Below are 18,983 nucleotides of genomic sequence, written 5' to 3' on the forward strand. Positions count from 1 at the left end.
GGTCTACAAGAGCTAGTTCCAGGACAGGCTCCAAAACCACAGAGAAACCCTGTCTCGAAAAAAACCAAAATAAATAAATAAATAAATAAAAGATTTATTTATTTTTATTTCATGTGTATGGGAGTTTTATCTACAAGTGTGTACCATGTGTTTGCTATGGGCCTTCTGACCTGAATGCTAGGAATTGAATTCAGGTCCTCTGGAGGAGCAATACATGCTTTTAACTCTGAACCATCTTTCTAGGCCCCAAAAATAATGAAGTCTTTTGGCTTTTGGTTGTTTGAAACAAGATCTTATATAGCCCCCACTGGGCTTGAACCATGTAACCAAAATGACCTTGAATATTCTTACCCTCCTGTCTCTGCCTGGCCTGTGCCAGCCTCAAAAGCATTTCAGTCTGTGCTTGGGTGCGTCTGAAGATTTGAAACAGCCAGCTACAGGGACACCTGCTACACTATACAGTCATTACATGGGGAAGACAAGAGTTTTTAAGTCTACAAAGGTCATTTCATAAGGGACTCATAATAAAGGCTGGCAAACTCTGGGGTTGGCATGGTGCCACTCACCTGTCATCTCAGCACTAGGAAGGGAGAGACCAGAGGATCAGGAGTTCAAGACTAGCGTGGGCTAATAGACCTCTTATAAACTAAAGCAAAAAAAAAAAAATCACACTGCTTTAGAGTCTGACTCAGCCACTCGCAGATCATGTGTCCTAGAAATACTCTTAAATAGATTGTCTCCCTTAAAAGCTCCCTCCCGCTCTCCCCCTTTAGCCTGGAACTTTGTTTGTAGACCAGGCTGGCTTCGAACTCACAGAGATCCGCCTGCTTCTACCTCCCCAGTGCTGGGATCAAAGGCTTGCGCCGGTTACTGCGTGGGCATGCGCATGGGACAGCATATGATACAGAGTTAATTTTTTACAGTCAGGCCTCACCTTCTACCACTTGGGTCCTGGAGATTAAACCTAGTTTGTCAGGCTTGGCAGCAAGGTCCTTTACCTAGTGAGCTCTCCCATCTGCTCTTGTGTGTTTGGCATCACACCAGGAAGTGCTGCATGCACACGAGGTACAGAAAGGGCCAGCTGTGTGGGGCGGTGATGGCACTCATCCTTAATTCTAACACTCAGTAGGCAGGGGTAGGCAGATCTCTGTGAGTTTGAGGCCAGCCTGGTCTACAGAGCGAATTCCAGGACAGCCAGGGCTACACAGAGAAACCATGTCTCGAAAAACCAAAAAAAGGAAGAAAGAAAGGTTCAGGTCCTAGCCGTGACCATCCCTGACACATGCTGTCACCCTCGGCTTGCACAGCAAGACATCAAACATTTTCTCAGATAATAGCAGTTGTAGCTGTTGAATGAGTCCACACTACATCCCAAAGTTCCTGGGTCTTTTGGACCATGTAGCCCAGGCTGTCCCGGAGCTCACTAAGTAGTTTAATATGGCAGTTCTTCTGTCTCTGCCTCAGGAGCCCTCGGGCTGTCCTGGGGTGAAACCCAGGGCTGTGTGTACTCAGCAGGCACTCCACCAGCTGAGTGGACTCCCTGCATCAGGTCGACTCACTGTACCTGGTTTACCGTTGGACGAACTGATGCACTGTGGAAGTGATTTCAGGCCAAGTGGATAAAGTGATGGTAAAGCTAGGCCCCAGCTTCACCTTCCTCAGTCTCTGGGCCCTATGGCACCGGTGCTCATAACTCCAGACAGAAAGACTCCTCGCTCCTTTCTGATATAGAGCAAACGTCTTGCACGATGAGGCATAATGTCAGCACCCAAGAAGCCAAGGCAGTTGCATTTCGAGTTTGCAGCCAGCCTGAGCTCCTGGAGGACAGGGAAGCTCATGCCTGGAATCCCAGACTAGAGGAGGTGGAGGCAGGAGGACTAGGAGTTTAAACTCAGACTGCCACATAGCAAGTTTAAGGTCAGCGTGGACTGCATAAGATTGCTTAGGGACATCTTGTGAGCTATAGGCGGCACGAGGAGGTATTTCCAAGACTGTAGATGTATTATCAGATTATGACCTACAACTTGGGACTGGGCCAGTGAAATGGCTCAGCGGGCAAAGACGATTGCTGCTAAGTCTGATGCCCTGAGCCCCACCCCGGGATTCCTGGGAGTTATCCAAAGGAGGTTTTTGCTCTCCACATGTGTGCTATATCATGCGAGCATGTTTGCATTCTTGCAAGTGGGAATGCACACACACAATAATAAAATAATGAACAATGAAGAAACTATACAAAGCAAGAATTAAAGTCTAGGACTGGCCCAAGAGCCGTGGATTAACCTACTTACACACACACACACCTGGCGTTTTGGGATCCCACACCCTTGCTATGTCACCATGGTTGCACCCGTGCCTTGTGTCTGAAGATACCCCTAAGCTTATGTTGGGGGTCTCAGCACTTTAGGGGGACATTGTAGGATGCCGTGGAGCCACTGCAGGGTGGAGGAAAACATTTCCTGCCATAGGTGACTCTAGGATTTGGGGGCTCCAGTTGGCTTGTGGACATTGCCTTTGCCTGTGGGAGGTGAGTCTAGGATGCTGGGGATGGTGTCTGTGCACGCTTTAGGAGAGTTTTGGAGAATCTAGTCTGCCAGCTGCCCATGGTGGCGTACACCCAGGACTTGGAAAGGACTCAGTGAGTTCGAGGAAAGCCTGGTCTCATAGTTCTTGGCCAGTCAGAACTACATAGTGAGACCCAGTTTTAACGCTCCCCGCCCCCAAAAAAGAATGAGTAAAGAGAGGTTCGTGTCAGTGGTCTTGGTGTCAGAGGGACCTCCGTGGGCTTTCAGAACACCACCCGGATTTGTGGGTGCACTCTGAGAATTCTGGTGTGCACCGGTCTTTGGGAATGGATGTATCAGAAAACGGTGGCAGTGCTAGGAAAAGGGGGACACTGAGGGGTCTGTGGCTACCCCGGGCGGCGCGCCTTGGAGGAAGGTGGTTGGGCTTCCTGAGGTCTGAGGCGCCCCGGCCGGCCCCGCCCCGAGGGCGGCCCGAGCGCAGCCGGAAGGGCCGAGGCTGCGGGAGGCGCATGGCGCGGCGGGGCTGGGGCCGCAACCCTGAGCCGCGCGCGGCGGCCTGCCTGGAGGCGGCGGCCGAGGACGACGCGTTCCTGCCCGGGCCCTCCGCAGCCTCCGTGTTCTTCGGCAACACATCCTCCACGCCCCACAGACGCCTGCGGCTCTTCCGTGGTAGCGTGCGAGACTGGGGCCGGCAGGCGTGGGCCGGGTGAGTGCGCGCCCCTTTGGCCACGGGTTCGAGGCCCTTCTGCGCTCACCAGCATGACCATCTGTTGGGCTTGGGGAGGGGGCTTGCTGCAGCCTCGCTTTTCCTCTTCCGTGTGAGGTAGAGATAAAAATCATCTTGCCCTCCAGGGTTGCTGTGGAGAAATCTGATAGGGCATACTGTAGGTGCTCAATAAACGCAGGGTCTCTCACTTCCTGCGCCTACTTGAAGCTGTGGTTATGCCTTGGGGACTTGAGGCCAGCCCAGCATCCGGTGTGACCCTGGGACTTGTATTCTTTTCTTTTTTAGGGGCTGGAGAGATGGCTCAGAGGTTAAGAGCACTTGCTGAGGTTCAGTTCCCAATACCACATCACACACTGGGGGCTCATAAACACAGGTACCGCTAGCTACATAGGACCAAAGCCCTGTATTCAATGGCTTATTCACTCACACACACACATAAGCATAAACATAGGATTGTGTGCTTATATGTGTGTACTTGAGTTCAGGGGCCTGTGGAAGCCAGAAGAGAATGCCGGGTCCCCTGGATCTGGAGTTAGAAGCAGTTGTGAGGTCCAGTATGGGTGCTGGGAACCACATTCAGTCAGGCTGCTCAGTTCTGACTAGTCTGTAACTCACTATGCACACCAGGCTGGAATTAAAACGTGTGCCACCATGCCCATCTCTTTCTTTCTTTGATTTTGTCTTTTTTTTAAATTTAGCTTTTTTTTGTTTTTAATTTTAAATCTTTGTGTGTGTGTATGTGTGTTGTGTGTGTGTGTGTGTGTGTGTGTGTGTGAGAGAGAGAGAGAGAGAGAGAGAGAGAGAGAGAGAGAGAGAGCGCGTTTTGCCTGTATGTGCACCCTGCGTGTGCCTGGTGCCTGTGGAGGCCAGACAATGACATGGGGTCCCTACAGATGCTTATGAGCCTCCATGTAGATACTGGGCATCTAATCCCAGGTCTCCAGGAAGAGCTGCCAGTACTTTTAACTACTGAGCCATCGCTCCAGATGTGGTTTTTGGACCTTGTTTTGAGACACAGGCTCCAGTAACCCAGGCTAGCTTCCTGCTCACTGTATAGCCAAGGGTGGCCTTGAACTTCTTATCCTCCTGCCACTCCTGAGCACTAGCGTTGTAGTCACACCACACCGCGCAGATTCAGGCTGAACCCTTTGTGTGTGTTAGGCAGGCACTCGACTAGCTGAGCTGTGGCTTTTGAGATAAAGTCCCGCTCTGTAGCCCAGGCTGAATCAAGATTGCTAGAGTTGCAGGCATGAGCTACCGCACTTGGGAACAAGTTGGTGTTGAGTTCTTCTAGCCGCTAGCTGTCTGTTGAATGACGTTATTTTGTTGCCTTATGCGGCTGGGTTTGTCTTGTGTCCCTCTTCTCCCTAGCTCTGCCTCCCAGTGTGTCACCCAGTCCCTCCCCCGGGTCTTATTTGGTAGTGATACCACCTCATGCCATGAGGGATGGATGATTGCTTGACCAGAATGTGATGGGCTGTGGGGACAGGAAGCCTGAGGGAGCCAGGCCTAGAAACCACATCCGGTGTGCCTTCCAAACATCCCTTTCTCCTGGAAACTGAACTTCGTGGTAGCCTGGAGATCGACCCAGGTTTTTGCTGGGTCTCCTCCCGGCTGGCACGGTCCTCTGTTCTCTATATATACTTGCTGAGGACAGAGACTGTTGGAAGCCACTCTGGGCACTGGGCAAGAAATGGACCGGGGGGGGGGGGGGGAAGAGCAGAGGCCTGACCTTTGGGATGGGGCAAGGTGTGGGGGACATAAGTGTGTCTTGGGTTTGTCTGTGCCTGTTCCGTTTTTTGTTTTTTGTTTTTTTGTTTTGTTTTGTTTTGTTTTATTTTTTGTCCCTCCACTGCCCAGCTCCACCTCCCAGCATCTGTCACCTAGTCCCTCCTTAGGGTCTTGATCACCCTGCACTCGCCTCTGGGGTGTGTCTGGTTCCCCCGCGGGCGCTTGGTGGCGATCTGAGACCTAGAGGTGGCACAGCTCGACGTCAGGCCGGGGAGGGGTGGAAGGCGGGGCCGGGGCAGAGGGGAGGGCCGTGGGCTAGGAGCCGGGGAAACCGGAGCCCCGGGCGTCCCTAAAGCCCGGGGAGGGACCGGCGGGAAGTGGGTGCTCAGTTTCACAGGGCCCTTCTGCAAGAGGGAGGCAGGCGCTGTGGACACATACTCGTGAGGAGGTCGCGAGCACTGGGATCGTGTCCCTTGGGGGGCCACAGGGGTGGTGCCAGGGGCTAGGACACGACAAGTGTGGAGGCGGTGCCGGCAATCGCTGGCGCCTAAGGCCTGGCGTGCAGCGCCGCACACCCCCTGTGCAGCAGCCGGTCCCCAATGCCGGCCCCGACGGCGCTTGGCTCCCATGCGCTCCAGTGCAGCACCCCGGGCCCGGCCCCGACCCCCGGCCTTGGCATTGCCCCTGGGACCAGAGTCACTGACCCACTTCTCCTTCAGCGAGGAGGACACTCTTCGACACCCTCCCCGCAGATGTGTCAGGTGGGTGGCCTGCAGCCAGTTGCCTTTCTTTGTGACTTGAAGGTGTACTTGCATGTTTGGGAAAAGAGGAGCCTTTCTAAAGTAGCCAGCTTTCGGGGGAGGATCCCCTAAGAAACTTCCCACATCTAGCAAGGGACCCTGCCCTCGCCTTAAAACTGTGGGTGCCTGCAGATGGGTGGGCTCCAAAACTGGGTGCTAGTTTCCACCTCAACTGTCTACTCAAGGTTGGGGTTCCTCCGCACTTTCCATTCCCCTCAACTTGAGTATCTAGTACTCTCCCCGGCAGCAATCGTGGGTGTCCAGCCTGGCACCTGGGCTCCATTCCCAAGTCACTGGCCAAGAGCCAGGGCCCTAAGGCCTTACATGGTTTCTCCACACAACTCCCCTGAGCTGGGGCTGTCGGACTGCAGGCCAAGCCCTGGTGTGTGGGGGAAGGTGCCTGAGAACCCAGAGGGCATTTTGAACTGGATGGGTAGAGCTGCGGCCAGGAAGTGACCTTTAAGTTGGGAAGTCCTCCATGCCTCGCTGCACAGTCTGGTCAGACACCTTGATGGACACAGACACCCGTGTCCAGTGAGAACACACGTGGCCACACCCACATTTGGGTTAAGCCAGGTCACGGGTATTTGCTGTTTTAGACGTGACTGGGGTCTCCAGGTTAGTCAAGGAGAGAACACACAAGGAACCCATAACCATGGCAGGTGAACACAGATGCTAATACCTTCAGAACAGCCTGGTATACACCTTGCTTCCCAGAAAGACACTGTCACCTCTTGTATACTCATTCCTGCAGGCAGGAAAGACTCCCCCCTCCCCCACTTCATAACCACTTGGGTCAGGAACAGCCACAGTGTTTTTGTGGGACATTCTCATGAGGTCACAGGAACATGGAGACAGACAGACACCTGGGCAGTTGGGACACCTGCCCCTCCCCCTCATGCGTACCTCTGCATGACAAGTGTGGACACACAGGAATCCCCTGCCTAGACTTATCACATGCTCCAAGCCTTGACATCCAGTCCCACAAACATCAGTGGCACCTGGCACTGGGAGCCCGCTGCAGACACTTGCCAGAGCTGACACTCAACCTCAGTGTGACCTTCACAGAGCAGACCAGTCCTTTTCATGGAAGCTTTCTGGCACCTCCTCCGAGGCAATCAGGTGGAGACAAGCAAGGAGCCTGGAAGGCCACAGGCTGGGCCTCTGTTTCTGTCCCCAGAGTGCAGAGCCCAGCAGCCCCAGGTTCAAAGCCACTCCTGACCAACTTATTTAGCCCCTTTGTTTGCTTGTTTAGTAGTCAAGCTGGCCTCCAATTTGCCGCGTAGCTGAGGATGACCTTGAACCCAGGTCTTTGTGAGCTGCGTGCCAGGCAGTACCTCACCCATGAGCCAGGCCCAGCCCTGCTTATCCTTTCTGACCTCCTCATCCTCAGGTTTTTGTTTGTTCACTTTGGTTTTCTCTGTGGCTTTGGAGCCTGTCCTGGAACTAGCTCTGTAGACCAGGCTATCCTCGAACTCACAGAGATCCGCCTGCCTATGTCTCCCGAGTATGGGGATTAAAGGCATGCACCACCACCTCCTGGCCATTGTCAGGGTTTTGTTTGTTTGTTTGGCTGGTTTTGGCCTAGAAAATGGGCCATCAATGCTTATGGGGACATACTTAGCGCCTAGCATTGGGCACTTAATAGCATTTGTTTGTGTTTGGCTTCTCTTTTATTTCTATATTTGTTTATTTAATTTCTTGGAGTGATACATGCGGGGGTTGAAGGGCAACTTTCAGGTGTCCATTTTCTCTTCCCACTGTTTGGGTCCTGGGGATTAAACCTTCACCTTACTTTCCTGAGACAGGGTCAGTTACAGAACCTGAAGCTCCCTGGATTGGCCAAGGCTACGTGGCCAGGGAGACCCAGGAATCCCGTCTTCACCTTCCCAGCGCCCCTCTGTCAGGTGCGCACTGCTGCTGGACCTGTCTCGTCCCCCAGGGCTGCTGCTGGCAGTCCAGACTTAGGTCCCTGTGGCCAGTACTTGACTATGTTGCCTCTTGAGATTGAAGTGAGAGTCTATTGCTGGTCACTGTACCTGTGCTGACCAGGCTGAGGGCTCTAGTACCAGCCTCTGCTCCTCCTCCGTGTAGCTTGTGACTTTGCCTCCTGTTGAGATTTCTCTGGCTGACTTTGGACAGAAGAGGCAGGGGTCTTTTTTCCTTACATTTGTGTGTATTTTGTGTGTGGATGTGCATGGGCGTGTGATTGACGGTCCCCATGTGGAGGTTAGAGGGCGCTGTGGAGTTCCTTCTCTTCCTCCAGGATGTAAGTCCCAGGGATTACACTGAGGTCTCTATGCTTGGTTGCAGTCTAGGATCAGCTGACCCCTTGTGTCGCCCCAAGCTTCAGTTCAACAGCCCAGCCTTGTCCCCTGTGCCTGCCCTCAGCTCAGGGGACATTCAGGCCTGAAGCACAAACAACAGTGCCCAAGGGACCATCTGCTCACCACAAAGGCCCATGAGCTCCCACTGACGTTCACTGCTTCCCTCGGGGCAGGCAGATTTGCCACCAGGATGTCAGCTGAGAGCCCTGCAGGTCTGTGTGGGTCTCCTCCTCCCTAAGCTCCTGTGTAAAGGGCCCAGGTCCTCAGTGGGAGCAAACTCAGGATATGGCCATCAGGCAGCTAGGCCCCCAGGTGCCCACTGACACTTTGTGCCTCAGGTCTCATGTCCTCAACAAATGGTGCAGAAATAAATGGGTCAGTATAAACAGAGCACTTTCACAGGAGAGGCAGACAGCAAGGGTATGAGAAGGAGGGTGGGCAGGATGGCTCAGCGGGTAGAGACTTGCACTGAGCTCCATGGTAGAAGAGTGCAAGGCCTCAGACCTCCCAGCCGTGTGGCACCAACACTCTCACACACAGTAAACAAACAAGTGAGCCGGGCGGTGGTGGCGCACGCCTTTAATCCCAGCACTCAGGTGGCAGAGGCAGGCAGATCTCTGTGAGTTCGAGGCCAGCCTGGTCTACAGAGCTAGATCCAGGACAGGCTCCAAAGCCACAGAGAAACCCTGTCTCGAAAAACCAAAAAAAAAAAAAAACAAAAAACAAGTGAAATGTAATACAAATCAGAAACTCTGGTTGTGGAAATGCAACCGAGAGAAACATGCAACTTAGACCATGCACGTGGTGCTGCAGGTACTCATAGATGACCGCTGCCATCAAAGGCAAAAGTTCATGTGTGCTTTTCCCTTCACCTTCAGGGCTCTTATTTTACTTTTTTTTTTTTTAAAGACAGGGTTTCTCTGTGTAGCCCTGGCTGTCTGGAAACTCACACTGTAGACCAGGCTGGCCTTGAACTCAGAGAGCTGCCTGCCTCTGCCTCCCCGAATGCTGGGATTAAAGGCGTGTGCTACGATGCTCAGCTTTTATTTTTATTTTTAAACATGTGTGTGCCTGCTGTGCTGAGGCGTGTGTGGAGGTCAGAGGACACCTTTTAGGGGTCAGTTCCCTCTCAAACCTCTGTGTAAGCTTGGCGGTAAGCCTCTTTCCCACCACCGCCACCCCAGAACCCAGGGATTCAAAGGCAATGCCTTACCACTCCCTAGGCTTTGATTCCTTCGGGTCTCACTATGTATGTGGTCCAGCTGACTTTATACTTGCTGTCCTCCCACCAGCCTCACTCCATGGTGCTGGAACTCTGTTGGGCTAGTTCTGTGAGTTTTGACATGTCTAATGTAGCACGAATATACTCTGGTTTTGTCCTTTTCTTTCGTGTGTGTATTTGTGTATATCATGTATGTGGGGTGGGTGGGCACATGTGCCCAGGTGTACATGTCTGGTGTCTTCTATTACTCTCCATGTAGACCCCGTAGCTGCATGCCACTGCTCCTAGCTTTTACATGGGTGCTGGCGACTGGGACTCAAGTTTCTTATAATTGAACAGCAGTTGTTGTACCCACTGAGCCATCGCCTCATCCCTGCCTTGTAACTTTAATAAAATTCATTTGCGCAGAAAGGCTGAAGGTTACTCAGCAGGTAAGACACTGGCAGTGAATCCCCAGAACCCACATGGTGGAAGGAGAGCTGACTCTCTCAAGCTGTTCTCTAACCACCACAGGGGCCATAGCACACGCTCACGTGTGTGCGTCCATAGTGCACGATCATGTGTGTACGTACGCCGTGCACACTCACGTGTGTGTCCATGAACACAAACAAACAAGACACGTTCAAGTTTTGTGTGTCAATCATCCATTTTTTCATGATGTACACTATTCCACAGTCGAATTTGCTAAAATATATCAGTTCATCAGTTGCTGGATTGTTTTGGTTAGTTTGGGTTTGGTAGCTGACAGCTATTGTGGACATGTTTGTCCAGATTTGGCCTTTGGCTTTATGAGTGGTTTTTCTGTATTTAGCCAGCCAAGTCTCTCAACAAGATTTTACTTTAAAGAAACCTTATTTTTTTTTAACTGATGAGTGTTTTGCCTGTATGTATGTCTGTGTACCACGTATGTGCCTGATGCCTACAGAGGTCAGAACAGGGCATCAGATCCCTGGACCTGGAGTTACAGACAGTTGTGATCATGTAGGTGCTGGGGGATCAAACCCAGGTCCTCTGCGAGAGCAACTGACTGGTGCTTCTTAACAGCTGAGTCCACCCCTCTAGTCCCTCAGGTGATTGGTTTGTTTTGTCTGTGTAGCCTTGGTTGTCTTGGAACTGACTCTGTGGACCAGGCTGACCTTGAACTCATCAGAGATCCACCTGCCTCTGCCTCCCAAGTGCTGGGATGAAAGGCCTGCGCCACCACCACCCAGCCCTCAATTGATTTTTTTTTTTTTGAGACAGGGTTTCTCTGTGGTTTTGGAGCCTGTCCTGGAACTAGCTCTGTAGACCAGGCTGGTCTCGAACTCACAGAGATCAACATGCCTCTGCCTCCCGAGTGCTGGGATTAAAGGCGTGCGCCACCATCGACCGGCCCCCTCAATTGATTTTTAAAAAACTTTTCTGCTTGGTTTTTGCTTTTGAAGATAGGGTTTCTCTGTGTAACCCGTTTCTCTGTTTTGGGACTCACTCTGTAGACCAGGCTGGCGTCAAACTCAGAGAACCGTCTGGCTCTGCCTCTTGAGTGCCGGGATGAAAGGTGTGTGCCACCACCGCCTGGCCAAAACTTTCTTGAAGGGTGTGGTCTTGCCAATGAACTCAAGGTCACCTTGGTTTGCTAAAAGCTGGAGCCAAGGTTTATCTTCACATCCCCCTTCCTAAGAGCTGATATTTCGCCAGCAGCATTCCGTCAGCCCGCAATATTTTTCTTTGGATTCTCTGTGCGGGCACCTGGACTGTGAGCTATTGGGACAACTTCAGATTGGGTTTTTAATAATTAGTACATTCTTATTTACTTCGTGGGGACATGTGTGTGAAAGTGCAGGGGTGTTGAAGTGGAGGTCAGAGGGTGGGGCCATCTCAGTGGCCCTTAAAATTTTAAATTAATTGACCTTAGACAGGGTTTGGCCATATACCTAGATTTGCTTCAGATTCGTGGCATTGCTCTCGCTGCTTCAGCCTCCCACGTGCTGAGATTACAGGTGTGAGCCAGCACACCAGCTGTGTGCATGTGTAGAAAAGAAAAGTAAAGCGGGCACCTTCAAGGACTGAACGCAAGTCTTTCACGCTTGCGTGACAAGTTCTTCACCAGCTGAGCTGTCTCTCCACACGTCTCCCCTGTCTCCCTGATCTCTGCCACAAACCTCCTCAGCCTCTTTCACACATCTTAATCTCACCAGCACCATCTCAGTCCCCCTGACTCCTCTTCCCTCTGTCTCTTGCAGCGTGGAGGCAGAAAATGGGCCAACACCGTCCCCTGGCCGCAGCCCCCTGGACTCACAGGCGAGCCCTGGTCTTGTGCTACATGCTGGGGCAGCCACCAGCCAGCGCCGAGAGTCCTTCCTCTATCGCTCAGACAGCGACTATGACATGTCACCCAAGACTATGTCCAGAAACTCATCTGTCACCAGCGAAGCGTGAGCAAACCCTGCCCTACTCACCAGATCCCCTAAGCCTGGCCCTGCCACAGCTGTCCTTTCCAACAAAGAGTGGGGCATCCACCCCCCGTGTTTGGTCAGTACACACACATTGTCCTCCCCATTGAAGGGTAAGCTGCCCCTTTCTGTCTTACACAGGACTTAGAAAATTAGAAAGTTTGGCCGTGCCCACTAGCTCCGCTCACACCCAGTCATTGGTTGCTTTCAAGTCTGGCTCTCGCTCTCCTCCTGTAAACAGGGTCTGTAGCTTCCCATCTAGCTGAAGCTCCTGCCTCCTCTGCTGGAGCGCTGGGGTGACAGATGTACACCACCATGCCCTGTTTATGCCGTCCTGGGGATTGAACCAAGACTTCCTGTATGCTAGGCAAGCTCTCTACCAACTGAGCTGCATCTCCATGACCAGGCAAGCTAACCTGAAATTTGCGATCCTCCTGCCTCAGCCCTCGGAGTAGCTGAGATTTCAAGCATATGGTACAGACCTGGCTCTTTTTAGATTTCATTCTCTTCTCTTTTGTTTGGTTCTGGGAATGATTCAGGGAGTTACATGTGGTGGGCAAGACCGTACCCCTGAGCTGTATCCCCAGCACAGCCCTATGCAATTGTCTCTCCAGCAAACGAGGAACCCCACTTCTGGGACCCCTCTAGCCTGCCCTTGCTTACAAGCCCCTATTGAGATGGGGGGTCCCATCTACCACCTTCCTTTCTCTGGGCCCCATGTCCTGTGTATACACTTCCCACTCTGGTCTCTATGGTATGTTCCTCCTGTTGCCTTGTCCTGTCTCCTCCTTGCTAGTCCTGACCCCACAGTGTCCCCCCTGAAGACCTGGTTCCTCATCTGCCTCCGTTCTTACTTTCAGGCATGCCGAAGACCTCATTGTAACACCGTTTGCCCAGGTGAGACCTCCTCCCCTCATGGGACAGGGGCCCATCCTGGTGGCCCCTGCAGGTAGACATCTCTCCTTACAGCTGTCTCCCACCCCAGGTGCTGGCCAGTCTCCGCAGCGTTCGAAGCAACTTCTCACTCTTAACCAATGTACCCATCCCCAGCAACAAGTAAGTGGAGCAGAGTCCCCAGCACCCACACCCATGAGATGAAGTGGAGCTGAGTCCTCAGCACCCACACTCATGGGTGTATAGGAGTGAGCAGCCGTCTGGGATGTGGCTCTGTGAGCAGAATGCTTGCCTCTGTTCTACCCCCAGCAACCCATAAACCAGGGGTAGCGATGCACACCTGTCGTCAGGAATGGAGGGAGAAGAACCAGGAGTTCTCATCCTTGGCTACATAGGGAGTTTCAGGACAGCCTGGGCTACATGAGACCTTGCCTCAAAGTGGAGGCAAAGAAAAAAGAAAATCTGGATTCAGTTTCCAGTCCTGCCTTGTGACCCCAGGCGAGCCAGTACTTGACTCCTCTGTTGAAGCAACCCTTCTAAGACAGGACCATGGTCAGCTTCTAGGCTCCAGCTCCAGCCCTGAGCTTCAGGTTGTGACACCAGCTCTAGACATATGGTAATTAGGGCGCCTGTGTTTCTCTGCTGTCAATGAAAGCTGCAGACAGGCTTTGATTAGAAGGCTTCTGTGAGAAACCCAAAGACGACATGCAGAAAGAGTTAGAACATTGCCTGGTACCTAGTGTATGCTCAGTCAATAAGGATGGTTCAAGTCAAGCAAAATGGCTCCGTTGATAAAAGGTGCTTGCTGCCAGACCCGACAGCCCGAGTTCAATCCCCAGAGCCCACACAGTGGAGGGAGAACTCACTCCCACGGGCCGTCTGACCCCCACATGTGCACATGGCACTCATACCCCCTGTCCACAGGATAAATGTGAAAAAAAAGTTTTAAAAAAATAGGTATGAGGACTGGAGAGATGGTTGGACTGCGGAGAGTGAGTGCCGCTCATGCAGAGGGCCTGGATCGATTCTCAGCACCTGTGTGGAGCAACTCACAGCCGCCTGTAACTCCAGCTCTAGGGCGTCCGGTGCTCTCTTCTGGATTCTGGGGGCACCTACGCTCACACGTACACAAGCACAAACACAGTTAAAAATAAAATTAAAAGTTGGTACGTGCCGGGCATGGTTGTGCACACCTTTAATCCGAGCACTCTGGAGGCAGAACCTGGGGGGGGGGTCCTCCATAGTGCTTTCAAGGCCAGCCTGGGCTACACAGTCAGACCCCTGTCTTAAAAAAAAAGAGGAGGGGAGAGACAGTTCTTATCTTAGGCCAGAGGGGTGGCTGGGGCTCCCCAGTCCCCGGGTGTAGTGATGGCCGTCCTCAGAAGCTTAAAAAAGGTGAGAGGGCAGGAAGTTTGAAAACATAGGATCTGGCCCTACTGCAGAGCTCTGGTGTAGTCTAAAGTGAATAGAGTCCAGCCAGATTTGGGAGCCCAGGAGGAGACTGAGGCCGGAGTCCAGTCTGTGCTCTAATAAGGCTCTCTTGCAAGCATTGCCTCCTTCAGAAGAATTTCGTGTCACTGATCTGAACCTCCACGTCCTCCCTCTGTTTGGGCTCGTGGGCTGGGTATATAATTCAGGGACCAGAATTTAAACAAATATAAATAAGTAATAAATACCTGGGGTGGGGCTCAGTTTGCCTCACATGCATGAAGCCCTGAGTTCTTATCCCCCACACTCCACACACAGGGAAAGGTGGTGACACCAGCAATCCCACCGCTGAGAAAGTGGGATTATGAGGATCAAGGTCATCTTTGGCTACGTAGTGAGTTTGAGGCCAGCCTCAGCTGAGACTGTCTCACAAAAAGACAAATTCAGGCTCTGAAGTTCTGTGAGTTCAGAACCAGGGAAACCGGTGTTGCTTGTGGAGAGGGAAGCTGATTCTGAGAGAACCCAGGCTGACATTGGAGTCCCATTGTTTTTCAGGCGGTCCCCACTGGGCGGCCCACCCGCTGTCTGCAAGGCCACGCTGTCAGGTAGCTAAGTCTAGAGGTTGGGGAAAGGCCCCCTCACCCTGGGTGGACCCTTCTCGCTGGGGTGGGAGACTGCCTGGGGACCCTCTGGGTCACTTCCCTGGACACCCATTTCTCAGAGGAGACATGCCAGCAGCTGGCCCGGGAGACCCTGGAAGAGCTGGACTGGTGTCTGGAACAGCTGGAGACCATGCAGACCTTCCGCTCTGTCAGCGAGATGGCCTCGCACAAGGTGGGTGGGGCCGGAGAGCAGCTAATTCTGCCTGGAGGGCTGGGTGAATCTGATGGGCAGGCCAAATCTTGGTGGGTGGGCGGGGCCAGTGACAGGTGAATGTGTGGGGTGGGCAGGACCACCGGGCAAGGTGTGTGTATGGGGTGGGTGGAGCCAGTCGCCGGAGTGAAGCTTGTGGATTGGGGCCAGTGAGTGTCCTGAATCCTTCAGAATGGGTGGGCAGGGCTACGGAGGAAATAAAAATCCATGAGTGAACCCAATTCCGTGATAGGACCTGTGTGTTTATCCTAGGGCATGGGTTCTGAATGATGCCAGAGGCCTACAGGTCCAGTGTGGCAGGACCAACCGATCCCCGTGTAGGGAAGTGGGGTGAATGCCGGCCCTGCAGCAGGACCGTGTGCCAGCTAATCACCAGATTCACGTGGTGAGCAGGGCTGAGCTCTGATGCAGGAAACGGGGCCTGTCATTTGACTGTGCCTTTAGAACAACAAAAGTAGCTTGTAACTCAGGCTTTGCTCCAAGCCGAGGAAGCCAGGTGTTGGGGGAAGGTGCTGGGGTGTATGTGTGAAGGTGTTGGCTTAGTTGTACAGATGACTGTCTCTCACGGAGGTTGTGTGGTTGTATGTGGCCCCGGCGTCCAACCTGTATGGCTGCTGGCTTTTTGACTACTCATTTGCAAGTGTGTTTGGAGTCATTGTGAGGGGTTGTGTGCAGGTGTGTGCCTTCAGAAGGGTGTGTGGTTGTGCACAAGTAGTCGCATAGTATGCTATGTGTGTGCAGGCTATGCTGGAGGGGTGTGTCTGAAGGTGTGAGTTTAGTCTGGGTCTGAATCTGAGAACCTCTGGTTTTTACAGTTCTAGGCCTCGGAAGGGGAGGGCATGGGTTCCCTGGCCAGCTGTGTGGAGTGTGGGGGGCACCATTCAGTAGACAAGGCCCATGAATGAGGGTTCTGGGAGCTGTGCAACCCTTGTGGGCGGGTGTCTCTCAGGAAATGAGTGTGCAGGTGGGGGTGTTCTTCAGGAATGCAGAGATCTGTGTGGGTGGAGACTTGTCTGGAAAAGGAGTTCAAGGACAAATGTGTCCCTGAGGATGGGTTAAAAGTGTGTCTCTAAAAGTGTGTGCGTGCCGGGCGGTGGTGGCGCACGCCTTTAATCCCAGCACTCGGGAGGCAGAGGCAGGCGGATCTCTGTGAGTTCGAGACCAGCCTGGTATACAGAGCTAGTTCCAGGACAGGCTCCAAAGCCACAGAGAAACCCTGTCTCGAAAAACCAAAAAAAAAAAAAAAAGTGTGTGCGTGTGTGAGAGTACACACTTTCTTGAACATGTGAGTGTTTCTGTGGGAATGTGTGTTGATTTGCACCTTGTGTGTCAGGTTCTGGGCCGTTGTTCCTCAGTCTACTGCCTGTGGACTCTTTAAGGAAGTGGACTGAGAACCTTTGTGTGCTGTTTAAATGTACGATCAGGGCTATGTTGTGGCCTTGAAGATTTGATGTGTGTGAGAGAGAGAGAGAGAGAGAGAGAGAGAGAGAGAGAGAGAGAGAGAGAGGAGAGAGAGAGTGCATTTCATTTCGGTGTCTGGCTCTATTCAGTGTCTGGTTTGAGGACAGTATGTCTCAAGACGTGTGGTATGGAGTGTGTTTCTTTATCTGCCCATCCGTGGATGAGATGTGTCCTCCTTGCCTTCCCGCAGCAGCCTCCTCTAAGTCCTGACTGAGGCCCGTGGGCTCCGATGCCCCTTTAACGCCCCCCCACCCCCAGCACCACCTGACTTCAAGTGCAGCCTCCAGTACCGCAGTGAGAGCGCGCGCGCGCACACACACACACACACACACACACAGTGCACATGCGGAGTCTCCTCCACACAGCTTTTCTTCCCAGGACTCTTACCCTGCCTGTCCCCATGGGCACAGGTCTCCCACTGCCTCCTGCCTCTGCTGCAGAGGGACCTATCATGACCAGGGGCTGGCAGACCATGTAACCAGGGCTGCTGCTGGGAGCGCGGAGGGGAAGGGGGCCCCCAGTCCTGCTGGGCTGGCCCAGGCCCCTCCGCGGCTCCCCTTGGAAGTTGTCCCCACCTGCCCAGCTCCCCCTAGTGCCCCCAGTGCCCAGGCATCATTGACCCAGGGACTCAGCCAAGCCTACTTTACTTGTTTGTCAGCCCAGAGCTGAGCTGAGCTTCCAACATGCCTCTGGTGGACTTCTTCTGCGAGACCTGCTCCAAGCCCTGGCTGGTGGGCTGGTGGGACCAGGTAGGGGAGTGCAGGGGGGGGGGGGGGGGCGCGGTGACAACGATGACATCAGGGACTTCTGACCTCATGGGATGGGCACTTGGCTGCAGCTGTGTTCATGTATGGGTGGCCCATATAACATGCTTTGTGGTTTCTGTGTGACCCAGGGCTGGGTTTGGATGGCAATGTCTGTGTGCAAGTGTATGTGGGAGCCTCACTGGGGAAGGTGTCTCTCTGGCTGGGTGTGACTGACCTGTACCTGGACGTGCACATGTCTGTAATGGCTGGGTCCTGTCTGGCCCTGGAATGGACTAGACATTGTGTGCTGGGGTTTATGTGTTAAATGTGGTGCTATCTGATGTTTCTTGGGGTGTGTGACCCCCAAATGTCAATGACTACTTATTGGGGTGTGTACCTTTCAGCTGGAGTGTCTGAGCTATGTGACGATAGGTAGGTAGGTAGGTAGGAAGGTAGGTAGGTAGGTAGGTAGGTAGGTGACAATTCGTGATTATGTGCTGCTGTGTGAGATTGTGTATGTGTGTCTGTTTCCAGGGTCTAAGTAGTACTGAGAAGAATGACCACCCCTTGCCGCTGTGGGTCACCTCCTCCTGTTTGCCACCCCCTCTGCCTTGCCCATATGAGTCTGTCCCTGCTATGGGGTGCTGGGGGTGGGGAGCAAATGCCCTTTCTGCTCCAAGCCCAATGTCACAGAAGACGCTTGTGTGGAGGGACATGAGGGGGCCAGGAAGGGACCCCCAAGCCCATCTGGGGGCATATTTCACCCATTTGTACATTATCTACCCCCCTAAGGAGGAGGGGGACTTTGATGTGACCCCCTTCCCCAGGTGATGGGACTGGGATTTCCTTGGCTCACTCATTCCCTGCATCTGGCCAAACCCTCTCCTCTCCAGAGCTTGGGTGCTAAGAAACTTGCAACCTTTTAGATTCGTCTGGGGCTGAGTAGCAGACCCCCATCCTTCCCCTCCAACTCCACCCCCCCCCGGATTGAGATCATGTTTGGCAACATCTAGGCCCTGGGATAGCTCTGGGAAGGCAAGGGTTAAGGGGCCTCAGACTTGCCCCCCTTTTCTGGACTCAGCAGCTGGTTGGAGGGGGAGTTGCTAAGGAGACTCCCATCACCATGGCGACAGGAGTCTCCTGGTGTGCTATTGGTTCTGTGGTTAGCAGAAGCCCCTCCCTTCCACAGGTACTCCTCTTTGGGAGGGGGTGTCTTTTTCCTCAACTGGGAATCCCCTCCTTCCAAGTTAGAGCAGTCCCCCCTCAAGAGCCAAGAAAAGGGGAAAAGCTAATTGCACCCATCAAGCAGTCTAACTGGGGGCGCTGAGTCGAGAAATTGTGGAGCCTTTTAGGAATTTGCTGGGAAGGGCTCTCACACACTTGTGCACCCCACATGATCCCCCAATCACCCCTTGTTCCTCGTCTCCTTCTCCTCAGTTCAAAAGGATGCTGAACCGGGAACTGACACACCTGTCGGAAATGAGCAGGTCCGGAAACCAGGTCTCAGAGTACATTTCCACAACATTCCTGGGTGAGTGCAAGGCAGCAAGCGGATGGGGGTGGGGAACTGGGTCAAGGGTCTCCTGTTCAAGAGCTCTCCATTCCCGAGCCCTTTTGCAGACTGAGTGAGACCACCCATTTTCTGTAGAGCCCGTATTGGTAAATATCTCAGGCTAGGAGATTGCCCTGTCATTAAAGTGCTGGCCTCACAAGGATGAGGATTTGCATTAGGATCCTTAGCACCTGCGTAAAGAGCCAGGGCCACACTGTACACGTATGACCCAAGCACCCGTGTAAAGAGCCAGGGCCACACTGTACAC

At 53.1% G+C, this 18,983-nt stretch overlaps 1 protein-coding gene across 3 annotated transcripts in view; it reads left to right on the forward strand.

Moving 5' to 3' along the window:
* The window catches only part of Pde4a (phosphodiesterase 4A), a 46,194-nt gene that overhangs the window by 12,605 nt on the left and 14,606 nt on the right, over positions 1 to 18,983 (forward strand). Inside the window, exons 1-7 of one of the 3 annotated variants that reach the window (XM_026779213.1) lie at positions 5,570 to 5,741; positions 11,552 to 11,743; positions 12,622 to 12,658; positions 12,747 to 12,817; positions 14,639 to 14,688; positions 14,805 to 14,917; positions 18,601 to 18,694. In XM_026779213.1, the coding sequence (XP_026635014.1) occupies positions 5,608 to 5,741; positions 11,552 to 11,743; positions 12,622 to 12,658; positions 12,747 to 12,817; positions 14,639 to 14,688; positions 14,805 to 14,917; positions 18,601 to 18,694 (691 nt within the window). In that variant the 5' untranslated portion in view covers positions 5,570 to 5,607. Of the gene's footprint in view, positions 1 to 5,569; positions 5,742 to 11,551; positions 11,744 to 12,621; positions 12,659 to 12,746; positions 12,818 to 14,638; positions 14,689 to 14,804; positions 14,918 to 16,734; positions 17,167 to 18,600; positions 18,695 to 18,983 lie in introns of those variants that run through there. The other 2 variants (XM_026779212.1, XM_005346881.3) reach the window with 2 other exon arrangements.

The sequence above is a fragment of the Microtus ochrogaster genome, chromosome 5 (assembly GCF_000317375.1).
Source record: "Microtus ochrogaster isolate Prairie Vole_2 chromosome 5, MicOch1.0, whole genome shotgun sequence".
NCBI lineage: Eukaryota > Metazoa > Chordata > Mammalia > Rodentia > Cricetidae > Microtus > Microtus ochrogaster.